This window comes from Populus trichocarpa, chromosome 8 (assembly GCF_000002775.5).
Source record: "Populus trichocarpa isolate Nisqually-1 chromosome 8, P.trichocarpa_v4.1, whole genome shotgun sequence".
Taxonomy (NCBI): Eukaryota; Viridiplantae; Streptophyta; class Magnoliopsida; order Malpighiales; family Salicaceae; genus Populus; species Populus trichocarpa.
This window is the reverse complement of record NC_037292.2, coordinates 9,815,954-9,836,739: the sequence shown is the minus strand read 5'-3', so window position 1 is coordinate 9,836,739 and position 20,786 is coordinate 9,815,954. Positions and strand designations below refer to the sequence as shown.

Below are 20,786 nucleotides of genomic sequence, written 5' to 3'. Positions count from 1 at the left end.
TTGACTGTTTCCTCTCTCTCTTTTTTTACCAAACATTTGATCTCGAGCTTCGTCTGAACATGCATGTGTCATGCAAGTTGCTGGTCAACTCCGGCAAATGGGAGGACACGATATTCTTTTCTTTCCCCGCACTATTTTTTTTCCCATTTCTTTTTTCTGTCAAACAGTGGGAACTCAGCATTAAATATATATGGAATTGGAGGGTCAAAAATAGAAAAGTGAAATTATTTCTCCAAGATTTTTTCTGGAAATTAGAGGCATGAAAAATGGCATGCACCTTGCGTAGGAATCTCAACATATATAAATGCTAAAGAAGGGCCATTTGGCGATTCACTCAACATGGAGACCAAAGAATGCTCCCACTGCACTGCAAGGTACCTTCACAAGTCACGGCGGCAAAAAAAAAGACGCCAATTGGCGATTGCCATGCTATCCTTTCTTCTCTCGATCGTTTCCTTCGGCCATCCCAAGTGAGTGCAGATAACTTTTGGTTTGTTTAGGCCATAAAGAATTCTGCTAGATAAGCACAAACCCTGCAATCAATCTCATTGCTATCTGCGCACCAATTAATATTATGATAGTGACCGGTAGAGAATGCAAAACATGTAAGAAAACGAGCCACCATGACATGGGATCCACATTCATCATGTTCAACAAGAACATCTGATGCACCGCAAGCCTTTTTTCAGCAAATGGATCCAGACAAGAAATGGGTGCCTTTTACTTCCACTACTGGAGGTGGGGGTGCCAGATCCATTCACAAAGAAAGCAAAACATGTTGCTCTAAGTCCTTTCAGGTGGCGAAAGCACCATCGCAAAGTATCTTTGATCACTACCCAATACGTGATGAATTATTTCACCCAGGACTTTCTCAAACCAGCATTTTGTTTAGCCTCTTTATGCATCCTCGTCTCATTCCCATGTTTTAGCATCGGTACGACACCAATGGTTGGATTTGCTGTTTTATTTAAATCCATGGCTCTTGGTGGCTACAAGCACTGTACTGATACGAAAAATTAACATGGGGATTGTGGGCTTCTCCCTGAGATGAGACATATACCCGCGCAGAAAAAACTAAAAAACGAAAAGAAAAAGCTCCATTAGCTGGTTTAGAGAGGTAGGAGCATCGGGCATGTTCTCACTTGATGCTTTTGTTGACAAAAGGCATCACTGAAATCAATGCCAAAATATCCAAAAGCTTTTGGAGACCACGACGCATGGATGATTTGACCATTGACAAGAAAATGCTCTAAAAATTAGCAGGAGCCTCCTCGTACAAACCCTTGAATCTGCTCTCTTTAGTAAGTTTCCTAATTAGGAAGACTAGATGAAAGGGTTTTCGAGACAAAATCTTGAGCCTTGTCAGGGAATTTTTCAGTGGAGTCACTCAATCTTACATAAGCTAAGATAGAGTGCCTGCCTGACTGACAGCTTTATTGCCCACCAGATGATCTGGTCAATTTATCGTGTGACAGCCGGGGATTTGCGTTCAGCACTTGTTTTCGTCACAATATCATCATAAGAAACTTGAAAGTTTTCACCTCTCCCGTGTCTCTCTGACAAAATATTGTTCATTTCATCTTATGATGTTCTTCCAATAGTAATGACGAAATTCAAACATTTAGGGTTTAATGTGAATTGATCCGAAACATCAAAGTCATTGAACGTGTACCTTAATCTAAAGTATCCAATTATTTAATCCAATAATTTCAATTCATTAAAAGTAAATGCTTAGGATCACGAACGCGGATGTATGTGTGAAAATGTGATGTCTGGGCATCTGCGAAGATTTCAACAAGAAAGAAAATTTGAACATGGATGATGACAACTTGTCAGAATAAACTGACAGTTGTAGCATTGACTCGCGTCCTGGAAGGAATAAAGAGGATTTTCATTGTGAGTGTGTTTCAGTATATTTTTTTATTTTTTTAAATTTATTTTTAATATTAATACATCCAAAAAAAATTAAAACAAAAAAATTTTCAAATTTTAATACAAAACAAGTTCAATCTCAATTCTAAACTTTATGCTATACAAGAGTAGTAGATTGCAAACGGAATGCAGTGAATCACTGGTTTCAACTTCTTGTCAGAAATTCAAAGATCACAAGCCCCATTGAATATTATTGCATTATTTGCTAAAAATTATGTCAAGAACTCGTATCTATGGTGCAGGAAGGCCCATTCTTTTTGGTTTAAATGATGGGTGATGAAGTTAAATGGGAAATCTTCACCCCTTTTGGTAGTTCTTTCTGGGTCCGGGTGCGGTGCTATCTCTCTCAAAAAAAAAAAAAAAAAACAGAGAGAGAGAGAGAGAGAGACAGAGACAGAGAAACGGACAAAGAGGAAGAAGGGGGAGAATAAATAAACAATCCATTTCCGTAGTGGACTCCAGAAACTGAAAGACCCAACACGAAGATAGAAAATGTACATGGACCTTCAACGCGAGATCAATAAACCAAGTTCCAAGTAGATTCCAGACTGGGAAGCAAACCAATCCAACCAACTAAATCTAATTGGAAATAGAAAAAATATGCTGAGATTAATGAATAGTGCAGCATGGAACAGAAAAGGTTTTGCTCCGAATCCCACAAAAGTAGTAGTAGTTTATGGATATCCCACAAAGTAAACTTTAAAAGAAAAGATCACTTCCTGTTGGGAAGTGCGAAATACACATCTCAATTCTGAATAAAAAAAGTATGTATCTTAACAAAAAATTGATGAGGAATATTCAAATGAAAAATTAAGTCCAAGAACTGACAAGTAAATAGAAAAAAGTGATGCTGAAAGGCCATAACCAAGTTTTATAAGCATTTCCATAACCAGGATTTCTTTTCTTTTTTCTTTTAAATAAAAGCAATCACAAAACATAAGGACAACACAAATACCTGATCATCTTACGCAACTTTCAGAAATAAATCATGTGGTAGATTCTCTATATTTCAGCGTATTATGTAACAGCCATCATTTGCTGGGTTTACTTTGCAGTTTAAATTAGAACTTTACAGAGTGACTTGTTCTGGAGATTCATTGAGAGTAACACTTCTTGATGATTGCATTCAAGCATACAACCTTATGGAAAGATATGAAACACCCATATTTACAAAGGAAAAGAATTTGATTTCAATCAATAAGAATGTCACTTTAGACTTCCTATTCGGCATCCACGAAATTAAAATCTCACAAACAGTGAGCACTCATAAAATGATGGCATCTTTTAACATATACGGCACACTATCTCAAGAAAATAATATCAAATATCAGGCATTGGACTCCATATCGTCTTCTATCTCACGCACAGCTTGAAGGGGACCACTACCAAACATGTAGCCAGTGTCTGATAGATTATTTAGAGGGCCATTTCCAAATAAACATACCTGTGGCTCAATCTTATTCAAGCGGTTCCACTCGTCATCAGACAGAGACCAACTAAAAATGTCTATGTTTTTCATTATGCGATCTGGCTTAAGGCTACAGGGTAGGACACTGGTACCTCTCTGCATTCCCCACCGTAGAATAACCTACAACAGATAAGACAATCAACCTGTCAAGCTACAAGTAGGAATGCAATATTTTTCGTTTAACTCTTTGATGAAACGTAAAATCATATTTAAAAGTTAAAAAAGCATGTTGATATTATTTGAGCTCTAGGTTCAGAGTCTGCTTTCTCATCAGGCAGGCCCATTTTCTTGGTTTAGCAAAAATCTGGTAGGAGATTCCCATTTTGCAGTGGCCAGTTGATGTTTTAGGGTCAGATTCCATATGTCACCAGGGGCATTAGTGTGTGTTTTTGTGAACACATCGCCTAAAGTTAGAAAATCAGAGGGTGAGAAGGAAAAAAAAACATTAATTTAAAAATCCTCCCGTTGCTTTGGGAATAAATCTGTCAAGCAAGTTGGATTTGCAACAAAATACAGCTTTCTGTACCAGAGAAGAATTTGGAAAATACAAAAGAAAGTCTGAAAATGCAAAGGAGAAGGCAGTAAATGAAATAATAGGATGACATTAGCAGAAAAATGCTGACTAATTGGGAGTGAGTTTCAACCTGTTTTTTGTTAAATTTGAATTTTTTTTTGCTTCAATTTTTTTTTTTTTATAGATTTTTTAGATCATTTTGATGTTTTGATATCAAAAGTGAATTTTAAAAAGGAGAAAAACATTATTTTAATGTTTTTCCCAGCGAAAAACACTTCAAAAAGCAACTACTACCATACTCTCAAATACCCTCTAAAACACGCCATAACATGAGTCATTACTGTGGGGAGAAAAAAAACACTGCCAGGCAAGGTTGTCCAAGGAGCATAATATTTTAATTGTTTCTGAAACAAAAAAAAGAAGAAGAAATTTCAACATATCAACGGTATCAGAAAAGAGCCACCATGCTAAAAAGCAAAAGCCTAATGCATGCACAAATTAGTTATTGAAAGAAAATCATGATCTAATAAAAACAAATAAAATAGCCCGAACTAAGATTATAAAAGAAGAATCTTTCAGTCGTTAGCTTATCTTCAGCAGCAAATAACTCTCAATTTGTTTTTTCTATGAGCTTCTCCAAAAAGCAGACCATTATAGCGACAGCTTTAAAGTTTCCATATCCTGCCAACTGAAAAGAACTAAATGCTTATATTAACTTTCAAAACTGAACTTCAACTAGTTTAGATGGTCACTAGTGAGATTTATAACAACTTGCTGTTACTACCCTCTTCAAAACATGAAACAGATGTCAATTAGAAATGACACACAGAAAATAAAACCGAAATGAATACTTGAGATCATCAGCAGGCACCCAAATTACACTTTTGAGCTCCATGAATCAAACGATAGTTGCTTTAACCACCCTTGACTTACAGATGACCAAGACAGAAATAAAGTGACTTAGTATTGCAAAAAGGTTCCAAATGATAAGCATAATTTTTAGGAACATCAAATAGTTTGCAGAGATATAACTTTAATGATCCAAATGATCGTAAAATTTTCTTGAACACACTACAACAACAGGAACCATTGACCCTAGTGATGCTAGGGTGACAAAAAAAAAAACATAGATAGCTTTTAGAGAATTTTCAATTTCTAATTTTCTATTCAAGCACATTAGATTGATTGTGACATAAATATGTTTGATTGCAGTCCATAATGATTTTCACTATGTTTCCATCAGTGGGTTCAACATGAAAGGAACAAATAGAGAGAAATGAACCTTTCAAGCTTGTTTGGTAGACTTTTAATGAGGGAAAAGGAAGGACACTGAAAGAGATTGGAGGGTTTTCCTTAACTGTAACTGTCAGTTCCCTCCAATCAATGAAAGAAGCCAAAATCCCAAGTTGACTGTTAAGGAGGGGAGGAAATTGGAAACACAACTTAGTTGGGTTTTTTTTTTAATTACAATCAACCTTAGAAACTAGAATACAACTTGGCTTCTTTTTTTTTCAATTACTATCAACCTTAGAATTCCATGCATCCTCCTATAGTGCAGAACATATTTAGATATTTGTGCTTAAACTTTCCAACCAAACAAGGGTAAATGACTTCCTTTTTGCTCCCATCAATTCACACAAGGCACAAATAATTCCTGACTTTACTTATCCTTTTTTCTTCCTTAGGATAAAGCAATATTGAGACCAAAAACCAAACCACCATAAATTGGACTAATAGTATGCATTTTTCAGCAGTGAAGACATTGGCTTCAACTACAAGTTTCCAACAAATGCACTTCACTTTGTGCTTCAGAATTGTTCTCGAGCACATTGATGTCGAAAAGGGTAATAAAATAATAGTGGAAATGCCAAATAAAACCTTAGAGACCCACTAGGGCCTTCATAGAATCCACAAGAAAGAAAAACAATGGTAGTCTCGAATTCTCAGTTTGATAATCAATCATCACAAAATAGTAGATCCAAAACAAAGTCGTAGATGCACTTATGCTGGCAGCAAACCCTAACATAATCCCAAACAAAATAGGAAACTTAAAAGAATAGAAAGGTCTGATAAGTCCCTGAAAAACAATAAATTAAATAACTAATGGAATCTAATTGGTCCTTGATTGCATTTCACTTACCGATTTAGGTTTTCTTGCTTCTTTCTCTTTGTATTTCTTGTCCTACACAACATTTTTTCTTCAATTGCTAAGGCAGAAATATCTGCAGTTGCAGTTTCAAGGTTACTGGAAAGCAAATTTTAACATTTCATGGCTTTATTAAGATAGTAAGATCAAGTTTAATTTCTCATATCTAATCCCGCTGCTCTTCAGAAATTAAACCAGATTTTTAGAGCTTCTGTTCAGCTGGTTCAGGTCCTCTATAATCAGGTTTCCACAAATGAAGGACCCGTTGACTAATCCTGTATATTCTTGTTTTGTGAAATCACTAATCAGACCAAACAAGGGGATATTTCAAATAATAGGTCAAATCTCTAATCTAAATCCTACATCAACTATCAAATGAATTCAATCATTAATCCTAGTAACCTTTAATGCCATGACAGATACCAAGTTTGTTTGACAAATGACAAATTAACCTTGCCATAAAGCATTCACGCTGTTTTGAGATTATGATGGAATATCATGGATGACTACTGTTTTGAGATTATGATGGAATATCATTGATGACTCTAAATGGTAGCTTTTCCTATGCATGCCCGATGACCACAATGACATTTGAGAACTTTGATCCATATACTAGAGGATGAGAATAAGTCCACACTCCTGAACAGAAAAGAACCATGTGAAGCTTATCCATGTACTGGGGATCTCCAGAATATTAGTTACCACTGCTTGTATGAGAATCATTATATTTCCGAATCCACCTTTTTATTTGTCAATATGACTTCAGCCTAGTTTGGCATTCAAACCTATGTGGATGTTAAAGGACCATTCGCTCTATCTATGAATAATGCTTCATATTTAGGTTGTTTTGATCCATTCAAGTTCAGGCAACTTCCAGAACAAACTAAAATGAGATGTGACCTTCAAATGACCATGTGTGATATACTTTCCATTTCATACAACCTTGATGGATACGGAAAAAAAACTAGGTAGCTTTAAATTTTATCACAGCAAATGGAACATCCGGGAAGTTTTAGAAGCATCTAAATAGAATGGAATGCAAATGCATGTACAAGGACAATACCCACTGACCCTTGAAGCTTTTGTGACTGGTAAAGGTACTGGACAAGCCACATGTCTGCTAGACATATACAGCAAAATGAATGCAAGCACCATTATTAACTGTATGGTAGTTTGTTAGTTGGTCTTAAGTAATGATCCTTTAGTCATGTTGCCATATTGTGTGGTGCACAAATTTTCCTCTAGGACTTATTTTGTGAGGAAGTGATCGCATACTCACTTTTAAGATCCATGCAATTCATGCTATATAGTTGGTGAGTGGATTCATATTTCGCACAATTAAGTTGGTCTTAAGTGTATCCTCTTAACAATCCAAAGCAAATGAAGTCCTCGCTATTATGCAGCTATGACAAATTTCTGTCACCATGTTTTTCTCTAGTTTCAGGAACCAATTATAAGTATGGTGTTTGCCCTAGTTTTTAAATCAATGCCCTTAACATTGACATTCAGATAAGCACACATATTCTTAGTCAATATATCCAGGTGTTCTACCAGTAATAAAAATATTAGCACTGCAGATGAGCTGATATCCAGAAACAAGAAAATTGCAACTGTATACAAGTGACTGGCTATTTGAGGCAACCAAGGTAACAAGAAAAAAAATTCAACATAACATGCAGGGTCAAGGCAAGCATGGCAACAGCAAAAAATATTCAACATAACATGTAGGGGAAAAGGAAGTAGCACGGCAGATATAAGAAAAGGAGATGCATAACAGAGCAAAAGTTACCTGTTCGGGAGTCTTTTTGTGGCTTTCTGCTATCTCTGAAACGACACACAATTTCAGCATGGGCCCGTGTACTGATCTTGACCTCCTAAATGATATGCGAGGAGTGCCAGGTTCATCTTCCCCTGATCCACTATCAGATGGTCCAGGGCTCCAAGTGGGAACCCCTAAAGGTGTGTGAGCAGACACATGAATACCCTTTGATTGACAGAACTTTACCACTTCTTCTTGCCTCCAAAAAGGATGCAACTCAACCTAATATAACGAATAAATCAATCAAGAAACTCACATTCATGAAAAATCTATATTTCAATGACAATGTCATTATATCACACTGGTTTGAAAACATGCAGGTGTTAAATAAAATAGTTTGGAAATAATGAAGAAAATTTTTAGGAATAAGAACAAAAAGAAAAAAAGAACCTGTTTAATCCTTTTGATGGCAATCATAATTATAAATGTGTATACGTACATGTAAAAGTTATTTTGTTGAAAACATTCACTGTTTTCATCTCATAACACGCAACAAATTGAGTCAATTAGAGATCTGTGGCAGGATACTAGAATGAAATTTCATTTAATGAGGATCAGATGTCTTGGGGAAAACCATCATGGCAGGCTCAAAGCACGCTCTTCTTGACCTTAAGAATGTTCAAATCTCAACCATGTGTCATTCATGAAACATGTTACTCTTTTATTTGTCTCTAAACTAGAGCTACTTTTCACCATATAATATGCCAACCTTAAAGCTTTCTTGTATGTTGAAGCCACCTCCATTCCATCATGAATCCCCTCATTTTCAGTAAGTGACCTTTTGGGCTCGTTCTATATGACTAGATTCTCTGAATTATCTTATTGTAATATTATATGCAAAGTAACTGATACATCAACAGCTAAATCATTCATCCTAATTAATTATCATTCTACCACGTAAAATCACTCAAGAATTTCTCTATACTCTTCATACACTAACTGCCATTCTCACTTGTTATGAAGTTTGGGCTCCTAGACAAATCCTTTCCTCCACTCTTTCTATCTCCTTGTATATTTATTGTAAGCATCATTGCCTCTTCTAACTTCTCATAAATTAATATTTCACTTGCAAGGAGAAGATGCGCTGAATCTAAGTATTAACTCTTATATTCACGCATTTTAACCAGAAAATTTTTAAGGAACAGCATGCATATAACAAGTCAAAATTAGATGTGCAGATATGAAATTAGATTTGCGACAGAGATCTACCAATTACATCCCGCACAAACTGTAATGGGAAAAAAAAAACAGATTAAATGACTTCCTTTGATTTGTTTCCAACGTATAGTCACAGATAAGCCATGAAAGCGTATATACTTGCCAGCAGCCACAGAACTAGATGAATAAAATTTCTTATTGATGCATCTTCAACTAGTTTCTCCTTTCTTCTGCTTGCTTAAAACAAATTCAATGCCTCGAGACAATGAACTATGTTATATTGATGGTTCAAAGAAGTCCAGAAGAGGAAACAGACTGTTTCAAGTTTTAAGTGTAAGGTCAGCCTCAAAAGAAAGAAGCATCGGATGGTTGTGCTGGTTTTGGAAAGTCACATTTCAGGCCATCTTTAGATCTAAGAAAATGATTCTCTGTGGTGGAAGGAGTTATACACGAATCTGCTATTTGAAGATAGATGTCGGACCTTATACCTTGTACATTTAATTTAACAGCACACTTTTGTCTAAATCAATAAAGGAACAACCTGAAATGTAAATCTGTTCAAATGGATAACAAAAGTCAATAAGGATGATGGCCCAACCTGATTGACCGCAGGCACAACTTTTGCAAATTTCAGCAACTCTTTGATCTGCTGGACACTGAAATTGCTGACACCAATAGCTCTGACAAGACCCAAGTCAACAAGACCTTCCATGGCTTTCCATGCTTGCTTCAATCGATTCAAAAACTGCCTGTATTCACTCCCCGACTTCGAAGGAGGATCGGTTGCGTCACCAAAAGCCGAGCTATCAGGCCAATGCATCAAATAAAGATCCAAATAGGAGACTCCAAGATTCTTTAGCGAAACCCTCACATAGTTCTCAATCTTATTAAGGGAATTCATAGTGCAGTAGAGCTTAGAAGTCAAGAAAACATCCTCCCTCTTCAGCGAAGCATTAAATGCTTCGCTCAGGGCTTCCCCAACTTCAATCTCATTCCCATAAAGATGTGCACAGTCTATATGACGGTAACCAACAGACAAGGCAGTTTTCACGGCTTCGACACAGAGGTCTCCACCACTCTGCCAAGTTCCAAGTCCAATGGCAGGGATTTTGGCTCCTGTGTTCAACACAAAGTGACTTCCTGGTGCCCCAGTTTTCCCTTTCATTTCTTAAATCTTATTTCAGTCAGCAAAGTGTTCACGACGGATTCCTAAAACCCAGAAACCAGAATTTGCAAAGATGCAATAACTCAATCCAAAACCAAGAATACAGCAAATAGCAACTAGAGAGAGTGTTAAATCCAAAATCCTAATGGAAATGAAATACAAGAGTCAAGCAGGAACCCATCAATCAACTAGTACAAGAAAGAAAACCCAATTGAAATGGGATCCGAATCATTAAAAGAAGAAGAACAACAAACCATTCTCGATCCAAGAAAAGAGAAGAGAAGTAGACTAAAATAAAGCCCACCTCCTGTTTGTCAATTTATCCAAGTGAGAGTTTTCGTCCGTTTACCGGTTAAAACTTAAAAGAAAAGGAAATTCAATTCAGAACACGCTAATTCCGACACGAAATTGCAAAGACTGGAACAATATTAATAAATAAAGACTAGTTGGATGGATAGATGCCTTTGTAAAATAGTTAGCAAAACTAGATCATTGTTCGCAATGTGTTGCGGGTTAGATCACTTTTCTTGAAGTGAAAAAATACTTAGAAGTTATTAATGTATTTTCAGTGGGAAAAAAAATTTGTGGTAGAGTGAACCAGACGAGTTTAAAGATGATTTGAAAACTGTTAAAAATGTTGCTTGAGTAAAAAAAATTGCAGTATGACATGTTTTTAAAAAAGATTTAGATGAAAATATATTTCATTATATGATTTGGATTATAAAAATAAAATAAGTATATAAAAAATAAATCAAAATCAAATATGAAAACTAATTTTTAATTAAATCAACATTGAAATAAAAAAATTAATTAAAAAAACAAAAAAAACCTAAATAAGCTCGGGTTAATCTGTTAAAACTGCAACCTGGATCATCTTATTAGGATAACTCCACATAAAACAAAGCAAATTAAAACAGAACAAGAAGGTCAATTACCAACCTTATAAAAAATATATATTAAGAACGATTCCAAATCAACTAGATGTTAAAATGATAAAATTAAAAAATATATATAAAAAAACAAAAAACAAGAACTAACCTACGACTCGGGATAAACAATCCCAATATTACAAGATGAAATGAAAATTAAAAAATAAAAATGACTCAAGTTAACCCAAGCTAACTCGTCAATCTCGTGACTTAGGTGATGAGATTATGATAAATTTATAGAAAGCAAAACGAAAAAAAAATTATGAATTTTAATCTCAAATCAACTAAATATTGAAGGGTAGAGTTGAAAAAAAAATCTAAGTTATCATGTCAAATTCGTAACTCAGGTCATGGGATCGAAATAAATTTGTAGAAAATTAACAAAAAAATAATCCGAGTTAACTCAGCTTAACTTGCTGAACCCGTAACCAAGGTTGTGAGATTGTAATGACCTTATAAAAAGTAAATAAAAACAAATTATGAAGTTTAAATTTTCAATAAATTCATTATTAAAGATTGATATTGAAAAAAATTCAATCTAAAGACAAGACACAATAAAATGACCTCAATCTACACGGGTTAACTCGCAAAAAACGTGACCCGATTCATAAGATCGGGATAACTTCATAAAAAAATAAACAAAAATAAATCATAAAGTCTGATTCATAATCAACTCAATGCTGAAAGATGAAATTAAAAAAATATCAATTAAAATAGACAAAAAAACTTGAGTCAATTGGATTAACCCGTCAAATCCATAACTCGAGCCATGAGACCAAGATAACTTTATAGAAAATAAACTAAAATAAATCATTAAATCTAATTATCAATCAAATCAATGTTGAAGGATACTTTCTGTTTTTTAAATGTTAATTAAAAAAACAAAAAAAAAACTTGGGTTAATCTGTCAAGCCCACGACAAGAATTACAAGACCGAGCTAACCATATATAAAAAAAACATAATAAATCATTAAACTTAATTTCTAATAAACTAAATATTAAAATATAAAATAAAAATAAAAATACAGATTAAAAAATAATACTATTAAAAAAATAATATCTTATAAAACGGAGATTTGGTCGTGGTGGTCAAAGACGGCACCGGGAAAGAGCACCAGAGCAAACCAACTGCGCCAAAACACGCCTAAGAAGAAATAAGAAGGTAAAACCCTACAACATGCTGAACTGTGATGAGAAATCAATGTGCAGTGGCAAGAATGCAAGAGAAAGAAATGTTCAATAAATAAACAGCTATGCTCGAGACAAAACTATATACATAAAGGCATTTTCTGCATTGCCTGTCAGACCACTCTCCTCTCTTTTACGTGTGATTTTTATTTTTATTTTAAAATAGATTAAATGAAAAAATTGTGATACCAAAGGGAATCGATATGGGATGAATCATACCTAGATTTATAAATATTCAATTAAGCCATGACCGAGGAGTATTTATAAATATACATTCAAATTCCTTTTATTCCATTTAGGTGTTTATTTTCAATTTAACCATGTTTAAAATGAAAATAAATAAATAAAAAACGATAAATCTTGAATTGGAAATGTTTTACTTGAACATATAATTTATATAATCTAGTCTTGTATAAGTGTGATTTGATTTTAGTTCAGAAAAACAAATAAATTAAATCAAAAACTAAGAATGCGTTTCCAAAAATTTCAATTTTTTTTTGTTAAAATTTAATATGGTTTGTATGTTTTGGATCGTTTTGATGTGTTGATGTCAAAAATAATTTTTTAAAAATAAAAAAATATCATTAACATATATTTCGGCATGAAAAATTATTTGAAAAACAATCGCTATTATACTACCAAACACTCTCTAAATCGAATGATCTTTTCACTCATCTCTAAATATATGCCAAAAAAAAAAAAGAGTTGATCATAACCCATTTTCTATGCCCAAAAAAATAATAATTAATTTGCCCTGATGATTTAAAAAATAATAATATTTTTTGTATAGCTTAGTCTTTTCATTATTTTATGTTTTTTTTCTTCTAATTTATTATATTTTTATTTAGAGAGGGGGGGGGGGAGAAAAAAGGAAAATAAAAGGAGGCGAGATGGAAAAATTGGCGAAATTGAAGGCATTTGTTTTTTTTTAAAAAAAAAACAGAAGATGGTGAACGCTTGCCCATGACTGTCTAATTATTTTTAGCACCACATGACGTAATAAATTGGTTTAAATAACAGTTATTATTAACTCATAAATACTGGCGGCATCCAATTAAAACGTAAAAGTGCAGAGAAATAACAAACCTTTAAAAAAAAAAAAAAAAAAAACCTTCACATCAAATCAACTGAAGGGTCATAGACACATAAATACACCTAACAAGAGAGTTAGGGTGGTGGGCTTAAAATTAAAATCTACCGACGACCTACCCAGCTTGCAAATTGCAACTTCAACCACAACTGCATTCCTTGACTGGAGAACACAATGGACATTAAATTGGATTCCACGGTTATTATTTAAAAAATATTAAAATAATATATATTTTTAATTTTGAAAATACTTTTTTTTAAATTTTAATAAAAAACATATTGAAAATCACAATCAAACACCCTATTATTCTTTCTGTTCCACCTAATTCTAATTTCAAGTAAAATTTTCAAAGAGGCGGCGTGCTATTTTATGTTGTCTCATGTGTTTAGTCGGTATAAGGTGTCCATTTTGGCTTTCTTCTCTTGACGAATTCTCTATCCAATTTCCTCAAGCTAACATACAAAATTATTCCTTTTGCCCACGACGAGAGGAAACCAAATTATGAAATGTTAATCTTGGAAGAAAAACACTTCAATCATGTATTGTATCTTCTCGAGTCGAGTCTGTTTTTTTTCGGGAGCTACTACAGCACGTTGCTCGGTATCCCCTCCGATCAAAAAACTTGTTCCTTACACCCTAACAAAGCATGTTTGTAAAGAGACAGGACTTCGAGGACGGGGATGATGTCGAGGAAACGAGTAGAGGTCGAGCGTTAGCTAAAAGTGAGGGTCATGCCAAGGGATGGCAATTAGTCGTATCGGTCTAGGTGAAGGGTCTTTTTCACTCGTTAGGTAGCCCTATTAATTAACCTGATTTTTTCTATATTTCTTTTTATTTTTTATAACACTTTATAAAATCATATCCTAATAAATTCATGTAGAAAATCTTACTTATCCAACCAATAATCTTATTCTCTCTAAACCATGTTTAAGAATTAATACATGTAATTTAAAAATATAAATTTATATAGTAAATCATCAATTATATATTAGCATGATTGTATATATATCTTTTGTATTTATAAATATTATTTTCCTTTTAACTTGTATCTTTTGCTCCGACTCCAATCCAGCCAGGTTAAGTGATATTGAATACGTGATTAACCCAGTGAAATTGCCACGCCAATGCTCAATTCTCATGGTTAAATTGAGCTTATGCATCGATGCCAAAGCATGTATAGAATTACCCTCAAGCATAGATATTTTAGAAAACGAGATTGAAATCTCGAAGGAGATACCATTACTAAACTGTAGGGTTCCATTTCTCCCGGAAGCCAATCACATATATATAGATGACCTGCTTCGGATTATTACAAAGAACTAAAAGCCAAGGAACGGTAACCTAGTCTCCAACCACGCAGACCAGCCCCGTAACAGGAAAAAAACACAAAACAAAACTACTGCCAGGACGATCACTGCCCTGTATCCAGCTCCTGACCGATTCACCACCTTAGCTTTGCAGGAAAGTACTGCAATGAATTATAGGAGGATCAGACAAGAACAAGAAAGTTGGCATTTAAGAGAGACTTCATGATAATCAGGCTCCCGGTTTGGCTGTGAAGAAATGTTATACTAAATAATTCAAGGGATAATTTTTCCAACGTTTACTAGTTAATTTCCCATATAAATCTCATAGAAAATTATTCTGACCGACAACTGTTGTTTACCTTTTCAATGAGTGAGAGATAGTATGGCTTCACTTTCTCAACATCAATCCGCACCTTGCTTTTACTGTAAAGGTCATATTTACTGCATATTACAGCACAAAACAGAATATTTATCCCTTGAATAGCCGAATAGAATCCTATACATCACAAAATCCAATAACAGGATCCATCTCGAAGATTCTTACTTGAATATTTTGAGCCATTTCAGATTCTCAACATCTTCTTCATTCATCAAGTGTCTATATGCGCCAGTCCTGTGTAAAGCTGCAAATAAGACAATATTCGATGGTTAAATATTGTACTACAAATTAGAGTATTAACACATTTAAAAGCAATCCATCTTTTTTCTACTTACTATAGAAAGAGTGGTATCTTATAATGAAAAGACCTGCAGATGGTAGAGTGGTCTTGTTCTCTTTGGCTACCTGTAATGATCAATACCCGAATGAAAATTAGATTCCTGTAACTTCAATGAGATTTTTGTCTGAATTTTTAATCTTCGATGAATCACAATTAGAAAGAACAGGATCGTTCCCTTCTTTTTTATTTTCTTTATAAGCAGGTAGAAAAGGATTTTTATTGTTACAAGAAAAACCAAGTCAGAAATGAGTACCAGATACATGTAGTCATCATGGCCCCATGACATGAACACTCTGTCAAGCCCGCAACCTTCTGAATATACTCCATATTTAGAGTTGTATGCAGAATTGTTGCAGTCTGGATTCTCCGTGAAGTACTGATACCAATATGCCCAGATTATATTAGAAACTTGCAGGGGGAGAAAAAAAATTAACGAAGCATGTTGGACCAGCAAGAAAATATAATTTCTATCGATCGGATGATCAAGAGCAGACCTTGTGATGAACAATCGACTCGTCGAAGGCACATCCTACAGGAAATGTGTCACCTACAACAGCCCATTGAGGAAGCTCCCCGAAAGCAGGATGGAGAAGAACCTTTCCAAGATCTAAGATACATCAAGAAGCAAGTTAATCAGATGCGACTATTATTAATCGAAGCCAGCACAAGTATTCAAATTTTTATAGCTTATGCAGCAATGATTTTTTGTACCATGGATAAGGCCAGTCAAGTGCAGCCAGTCCTCGTCGGGATAGTCTTTTCTGATGGCTTCAGCAGTCTGCAGTAAATGTTCAATTTGAGGTTCATCCAAATCAGGATCACTCTCATCTATAAATTCGTTAAGGAGTTCACAGCATTCCCATATGCTCATCTCCACCCTATTCAATTTCCCATACTCCTCTCTCATCCTTTTTACCTGCATTTTGATTATCACGAGAAACCAAAAAAAAACATAAATGAGAAAAGGAACGTCCATGGATATCATCAATTAATTTTGCTCAAATGGAGAATTTGATGCTCGCAAATTGTTAATTATAATATATCTAGCATCCGCTGGAAAAATATACAAGGCAGAGTAGCATACAAAGCCGTAAGTCTGGTTAATGTGATTTGTTCGATAAAATTCCTCCACTCCCTTTTGACGTTCACTTTCTATATCATAATCCCTGTTTCATAATTCACAAGTTATTAGACATTATAAATAATAAAGGAAGAGACACTACAATTAATACTAGGAAAACAAAAAAAAAAAAGAAAAAAAAAAGTTAAGACTTGTAAAAAACAAAGCGACGTTGTTTTCTAATAACAAAAAATAAAAAGAAGCGACGTCGTTTTCTTCTTCTTCTTCTTCTTCTCTCGTTACCAGGAGGCAAGCCTCTTATATTAGTAGCTGCAATAAATATTTGAAATTTAAATGAATAGTTAATTAAATAAAAGTTTTATTGTTTGATGGGTTGTACGGAGCCTGATCATGGGAAGAGAGGAAGGCTTGTCGGCTTAGGCCTGTCTAGTTGGATCAACTAGACTTTAATTTGGACTCAGCATACATGCGGATCGGCCCATCAACTCATCATATCTTTATGGTATGTTATTTATTACAACAGTCCATTAATAGTGAAGCAAGATTTTTTTTATTTTTTTTAGAAAAATTAAATTATCGCATAAATGATTTTATTTTGAGAAATTTTTCACTAAAATTAATTATTTACCGTGGTCTTCATCCACTACTTGGAGTGAAGTCTTCCAATAAAGCCAAAATAAAAAAGCAATAGTTATTCTGTGGATACAGTACTAGCTTTGAGGGAATTATCATTGCCTTGTTTAAAAAATACAATAACAATATATTCCATTTCCAGCATAAAAAATAAAATATTTAATTTAATAAAAATAGTATTGTTATGATTATTATTTGTTAGGGAACAATAAAACTTGGCCTACCTATAATTTTTAAATCTTAAATACTAGAATAAAGAAAGTGCGTGCGTGTGTATAAAATAAAGAAAATTAATTTACTTTAAAAACCTTCTATTCCTTTTAAAACATCTTTTATAGTATAAATCATGCTGAATATAACAGGTTATGGGATTTATTTTTTAAAATAAATCAATATTATTTTAAATAAATAAATCAATTATTTTTTAATTTCAATCAGATCCACCACCGAATTGATTTACCTTAAATCAGCTCTCCTTATTTATTTTATTTATTTTTCTTCAATACAACCCAAACCAAACCAAAGTCTACCGGCCTACAGGGTGGGATTTAAATGTAAATGATTTTGTATTAGGAATTGATCTAATTTATAAAACATTTAAATTGCTATTTATTACTGATTAACTTCATATAGAGACTGGTTGTCACACTCAGCTTGTTGATGGATTGATATAAAATTCATTAAGTCGATCTGATTCAGGTTTGGATCTGGATAGAATAAGAAATTAATTGACTTGAACTTATCTATTAACTAGGTCAAGAATTGACTTTGAAAAAAAAAAAGAAAAAGAAAAAATCAAATCGCCTTGGCGTTTTTTCTTGACTAAGTTTTTTTTGTCATCATACATAAAAGAGTTTAGTTATAATATAATAATCGACATATTATAAGTTAACATGTTGTTCCGACACGTTGATCTATAATCAGGTGATTTGATCGGGGACTGTGAATCGAATCTGGTAGCCATGTCTCGAGCTGGCACTAACCTATGATCTAACCAGTCACCTGGTTGGCTCGATGATTAGTTCGGTCTTGAATAACAAATTTTCCTGTCAGAATTTATTAAATAATAGAAAATATAGTTTTAATTCGCATTACCAGAATAATTAACCATTAAAAACTACGAAGCTAAGGGCGTCGACCATGTACTTTACTCCTTCGAAGGTCCTCAAGTGACAGCTCATAGGAAACATTCGAAAAATCTATTTAGATGAATCAAGTTTTTGTCGTTGAGAGGAATAAAAACAATTTTATTGTCTAGTTTAAAATCCATTTATCCTCCTCATCATGAACCAAATCCCATCCGGAATAATGAAAATGATTATATATAGCAATAAAAAGCTGACACCACTGCCTGGGTGCCTCGCGAAATGGCATGAAAATAAAAATATTTATCTCACTAATTAAAAGAAAAGGAAATAATTAGATGAAGACCTAAAAGTGTGACCAAAAGAGTTGGTGTCGGGCACAACGAATCCTTCATCCAGCACTAATTCATTTTCCTGGCCATCATGATCAACTGGGATATTGTTTTTCTCCTCGAGCTCAACTCCTAGACATTCAAGTGAATGAAATAATTAATCAACAGGAACGCAATTAATAACAAGATATATACTTATGCACACATGAACTTGAAGATAATTAATGAAAAAGAGAGAGAGAGAAACAATGGAAACCTACCAAAAGCTGGAGGGTGCTCACAGAGGATAGTCATCTGCAGCAGAATCGGGAAGGAAGAAGCCAAAGAAAAGAAAGCAGAGAAACTAAGTATAACAGGGAAGGAAAAGGAGGATAGATAGAGGTAGAGGATTAGGAGGAATGGAGATGCGGTGCATTTTGGGTTAGCAAAAGTGGTAAGTATTTATAGTAGCCGGAAAGTCCTTCCCTGAGATTAGCCCAGGATGCAAGTCCTTGCCACATTTTCTTGGGAAGGACGGAGTCCTTCCCTGAAAATCTTAATCTTAGTTTACAAATAAAATATAACATCTACTTATGTCTGTCACGAAATCTATATCAGAAAGAGAGCCATGCAGTGCAAGCTGGCTGACAGGTTGACAATGTATTTTGTTTTTATTCTGTGTTAGCTGTCAAGCAAGAAATCCATCTGCTTTTCGAGATATTTGTGGTTCTGTCTTATCTCTCTCTTTGTCATGGCTGACTCACTGCCTTTTTGTCTCTAATCAGCGGTTGTTAAGCAAGCTCGAACTATTTATTAGGACCTACTTGACGTGGCATCTACTCAAATGACAATGACCTCACTCCTAGATTTTACAGTTTTTGGCTTTTATTTATCTGGGATTTCTGGCTGGAAGGAGTTACATTGTTTTTTAATTTTAAATGTGGATTGCTAATTGTTTAGTACATGCAGTTACGTGTTTTATCTTGTAACATATATAGATACCATTATTATCACCAAGTCCCTCCTCTCTTTAAAACTACTAGTAATTTACGTCGGTGAGTCTCAGATCACAAACTCAAGTCGATCTAACCAATTCCATGTTAATTTTTTTATACCCGATACGGATCACACGGGTTAGCCGACTCCTGGGTTAATAATAATAATAATAATAATTTAGCCCATGTTTAATATGATTTTTGTTTTCTAATTTTGGTTTTTATTTTTAAAAATCTTGAAAACAGTGTTTTTTTTTTTAAAAAAAAAAAAAAACTAACATTGGAGGATGACAAAGCTTATGTGGTTAGCGAAAATCATGAATGGTTCAGGAATAGATTGGCTCTAGGAAGACGCTCCAAACATAGCCACATAGAATGGTGCTCGTCTCGAGGCGGAGCTATGGGCTATTTTGCATTGGGGCTGGAAATTGCTCCCCCACGAGGTGATAAATCTAGAGGCACGTGGGTGGATTTCGAGATGGACTCGGAGTATTGTGGTCAGCTTATTAATGATTGTTCGTTCATGAGGGTCGATGAATCTCTAGTGTACCGTCCGTCACGGCTTTGTGAGCTAGTTCGAGAGTGCAGCTCGCAGGTTTGTATTCGACATACATTTCAGGAAGAGAATCAACGTGTTAACTGGGTTTTATTTTCAAGAAATCACTGTAAGGTGGAATATAAATGGCCTAAGATTTAAGAAAATATCCGTGCCTGCAATTCGCTATGACACCTCCTTCTGGTGGGAATTCGATCATGGCACTAATAAAACATTGACTCATTTTGTTTCGGATAAACAATCAAAATCATCGTCAGATTGGATCATTGCATTCACAGATGGAGAATTCCATCAGTTATATATAGAATTGAGTCTAGAATCAGATTATCCACGGAAAACTCAGCTTCAATTGATGAACATACAGTGTAGGGGGCTAATATCGACATGCTTGATAAATTTAACGAGGTCGTCAAATCATTTCGGTTGACTCGAGATAGATTACGGAACACTCTTTTTTACCCATGTGTTTGAGATTGATAGGAGATTGCCATGAAGATGAAGATAACACGAGACATGATTCTCCTACGAGCAACAAAATAGTTCGATTGAGGGTTGTCAATTTTGAATAAAATACTGATTTTATTATCAAGTGTAAAGCCAGCGGATAAATTTTTTTAAATGACTTGCATCCAATTTTATGGTAATGCAAGTTTATTGTCGAGTGGTGAAGATTGACAGAGAATTGACATT

General features: G+C 34.3%; 2 protein-coding genes across 3 annotated transcripts; both read right to left on the bottom strand.

Annotated features, from left to right (window-relative positions):
* Nucleotides 1–3,098: 3,098 nt before the first annotated feature.
* Nucleotides 3,099–10,780, bottom strand: LOC7471468 (aldo-keto reductase family 4 member C10). 2 transcript variants are annotated; one of them, XM_002311536.4, is made up of 3 exons: nucleotides 9,636–10,768; nucleotides 7,850–8,101; nucleotides 3,099–3,520 (listed from the first exon to the last, which is right to left on the bottom strand). In XM_002311536.4, the coding sequence occupies exons 1-3, from the start codon at nucleotides 10,200–10,202 to the stop codon at nucleotides 3,260–3,262; spliced, it is 1,080 nt and encodes a 359-aa protein (XP_002311572.3). In that variant the 5' UTR covers nucleotides 10,203–10,768; the 3' UTR covers nucleotides 3,099–3,259. The 2 variants fall into 2 exon arrangements, with proteins under 2 accessions (XP_002311572.3, XP_024463470.2); XM_024607702.2 differs by lacking the exon at nucleotides 3,099–3,520 and adding an exon at nucleotides 4,259–4,602 and having other exon boundaries at nucleotides 9,636–10,780.
* A 3,830-nt stretch (nucleotides 10,781–14,610) lies between these two features.
* LOC7471467 (inositol oxygenase 1) lies at nucleotides 14,611–19,159 on the bottom strand. The gene is made up of 10 exons (XM_002311535.4): nucleotides 18,827–19,159; nucleotides 18,581–18,698; nucleotides 16,520–16,601; nucleotides 16,147–16,351; nucleotides 15,930–16,042; nucleotides 15,689–15,811; nucleotides 15,431–15,500; nucleotides 15,261–15,339; nucleotides 15,076–15,157; nucleotides 14,611–14,877 (listed from the first exon to the last, which is right to left on the bottom strand). The coding sequence occupies exons 1-10, from the start codon at nucleotides 18,858–18,860 to the stop codon at nucleotides 14,851–14,853; spliced, it is 933 nt and encodes a 310-aa protein (XP_002311571.4). The 5' UTR covers nucleotides 18,861–19,159; the 3' UTR covers nucleotides 14,611–14,850.
* Nucleotides 19,160–20,786: the final 1,627 nt, after the last annotated feature.

Bases quoted from the DNA above. Each gene is read 5' to 3' on its own strand.
- LOC7471468 (XM_002311536.4), bottom strand. From the start codon at position 10,202: ATGAAAGGGAAAACTGGGGCACCAGGAAGTCACTTTGTGTTGAACACA. The intron at 8,102-9,635 runs GTTGGGCCATCA...TCGTTATATTAG, and splicing joins TTGTGCCTGCGGTCAATCAG to GTTGAGTTGCATCCTTTTTG. The intron at 3,521-7,849 runs GTAACTTTTGCT...TATCTGTTGTAG, and splicing joins ACAAAAAGACTCCCGAACAG to GTTATTCTACGGTGGGGAAT.
- LOC7471467 (XM_002311535.4), bottom strand. From the start codon at position 18,860: ATGACTATCCTCTGTGAGCACCCTCCAGCTTTTG. The intron at 15,501-15,688 runs GTACTCATTTCT...TGATCATTACAG, and splicing joins ATGATGACTACATGTATCTG to GTAGCCAAAGAGAACAAGAC. The intron at 14,878-15,075 runs GTAAACAACAGT...AATTCATTGCAG, and splicing joins ATCTCTCACTCATTGAAAAG to TACTTTCCTGCAAAGCTAAG.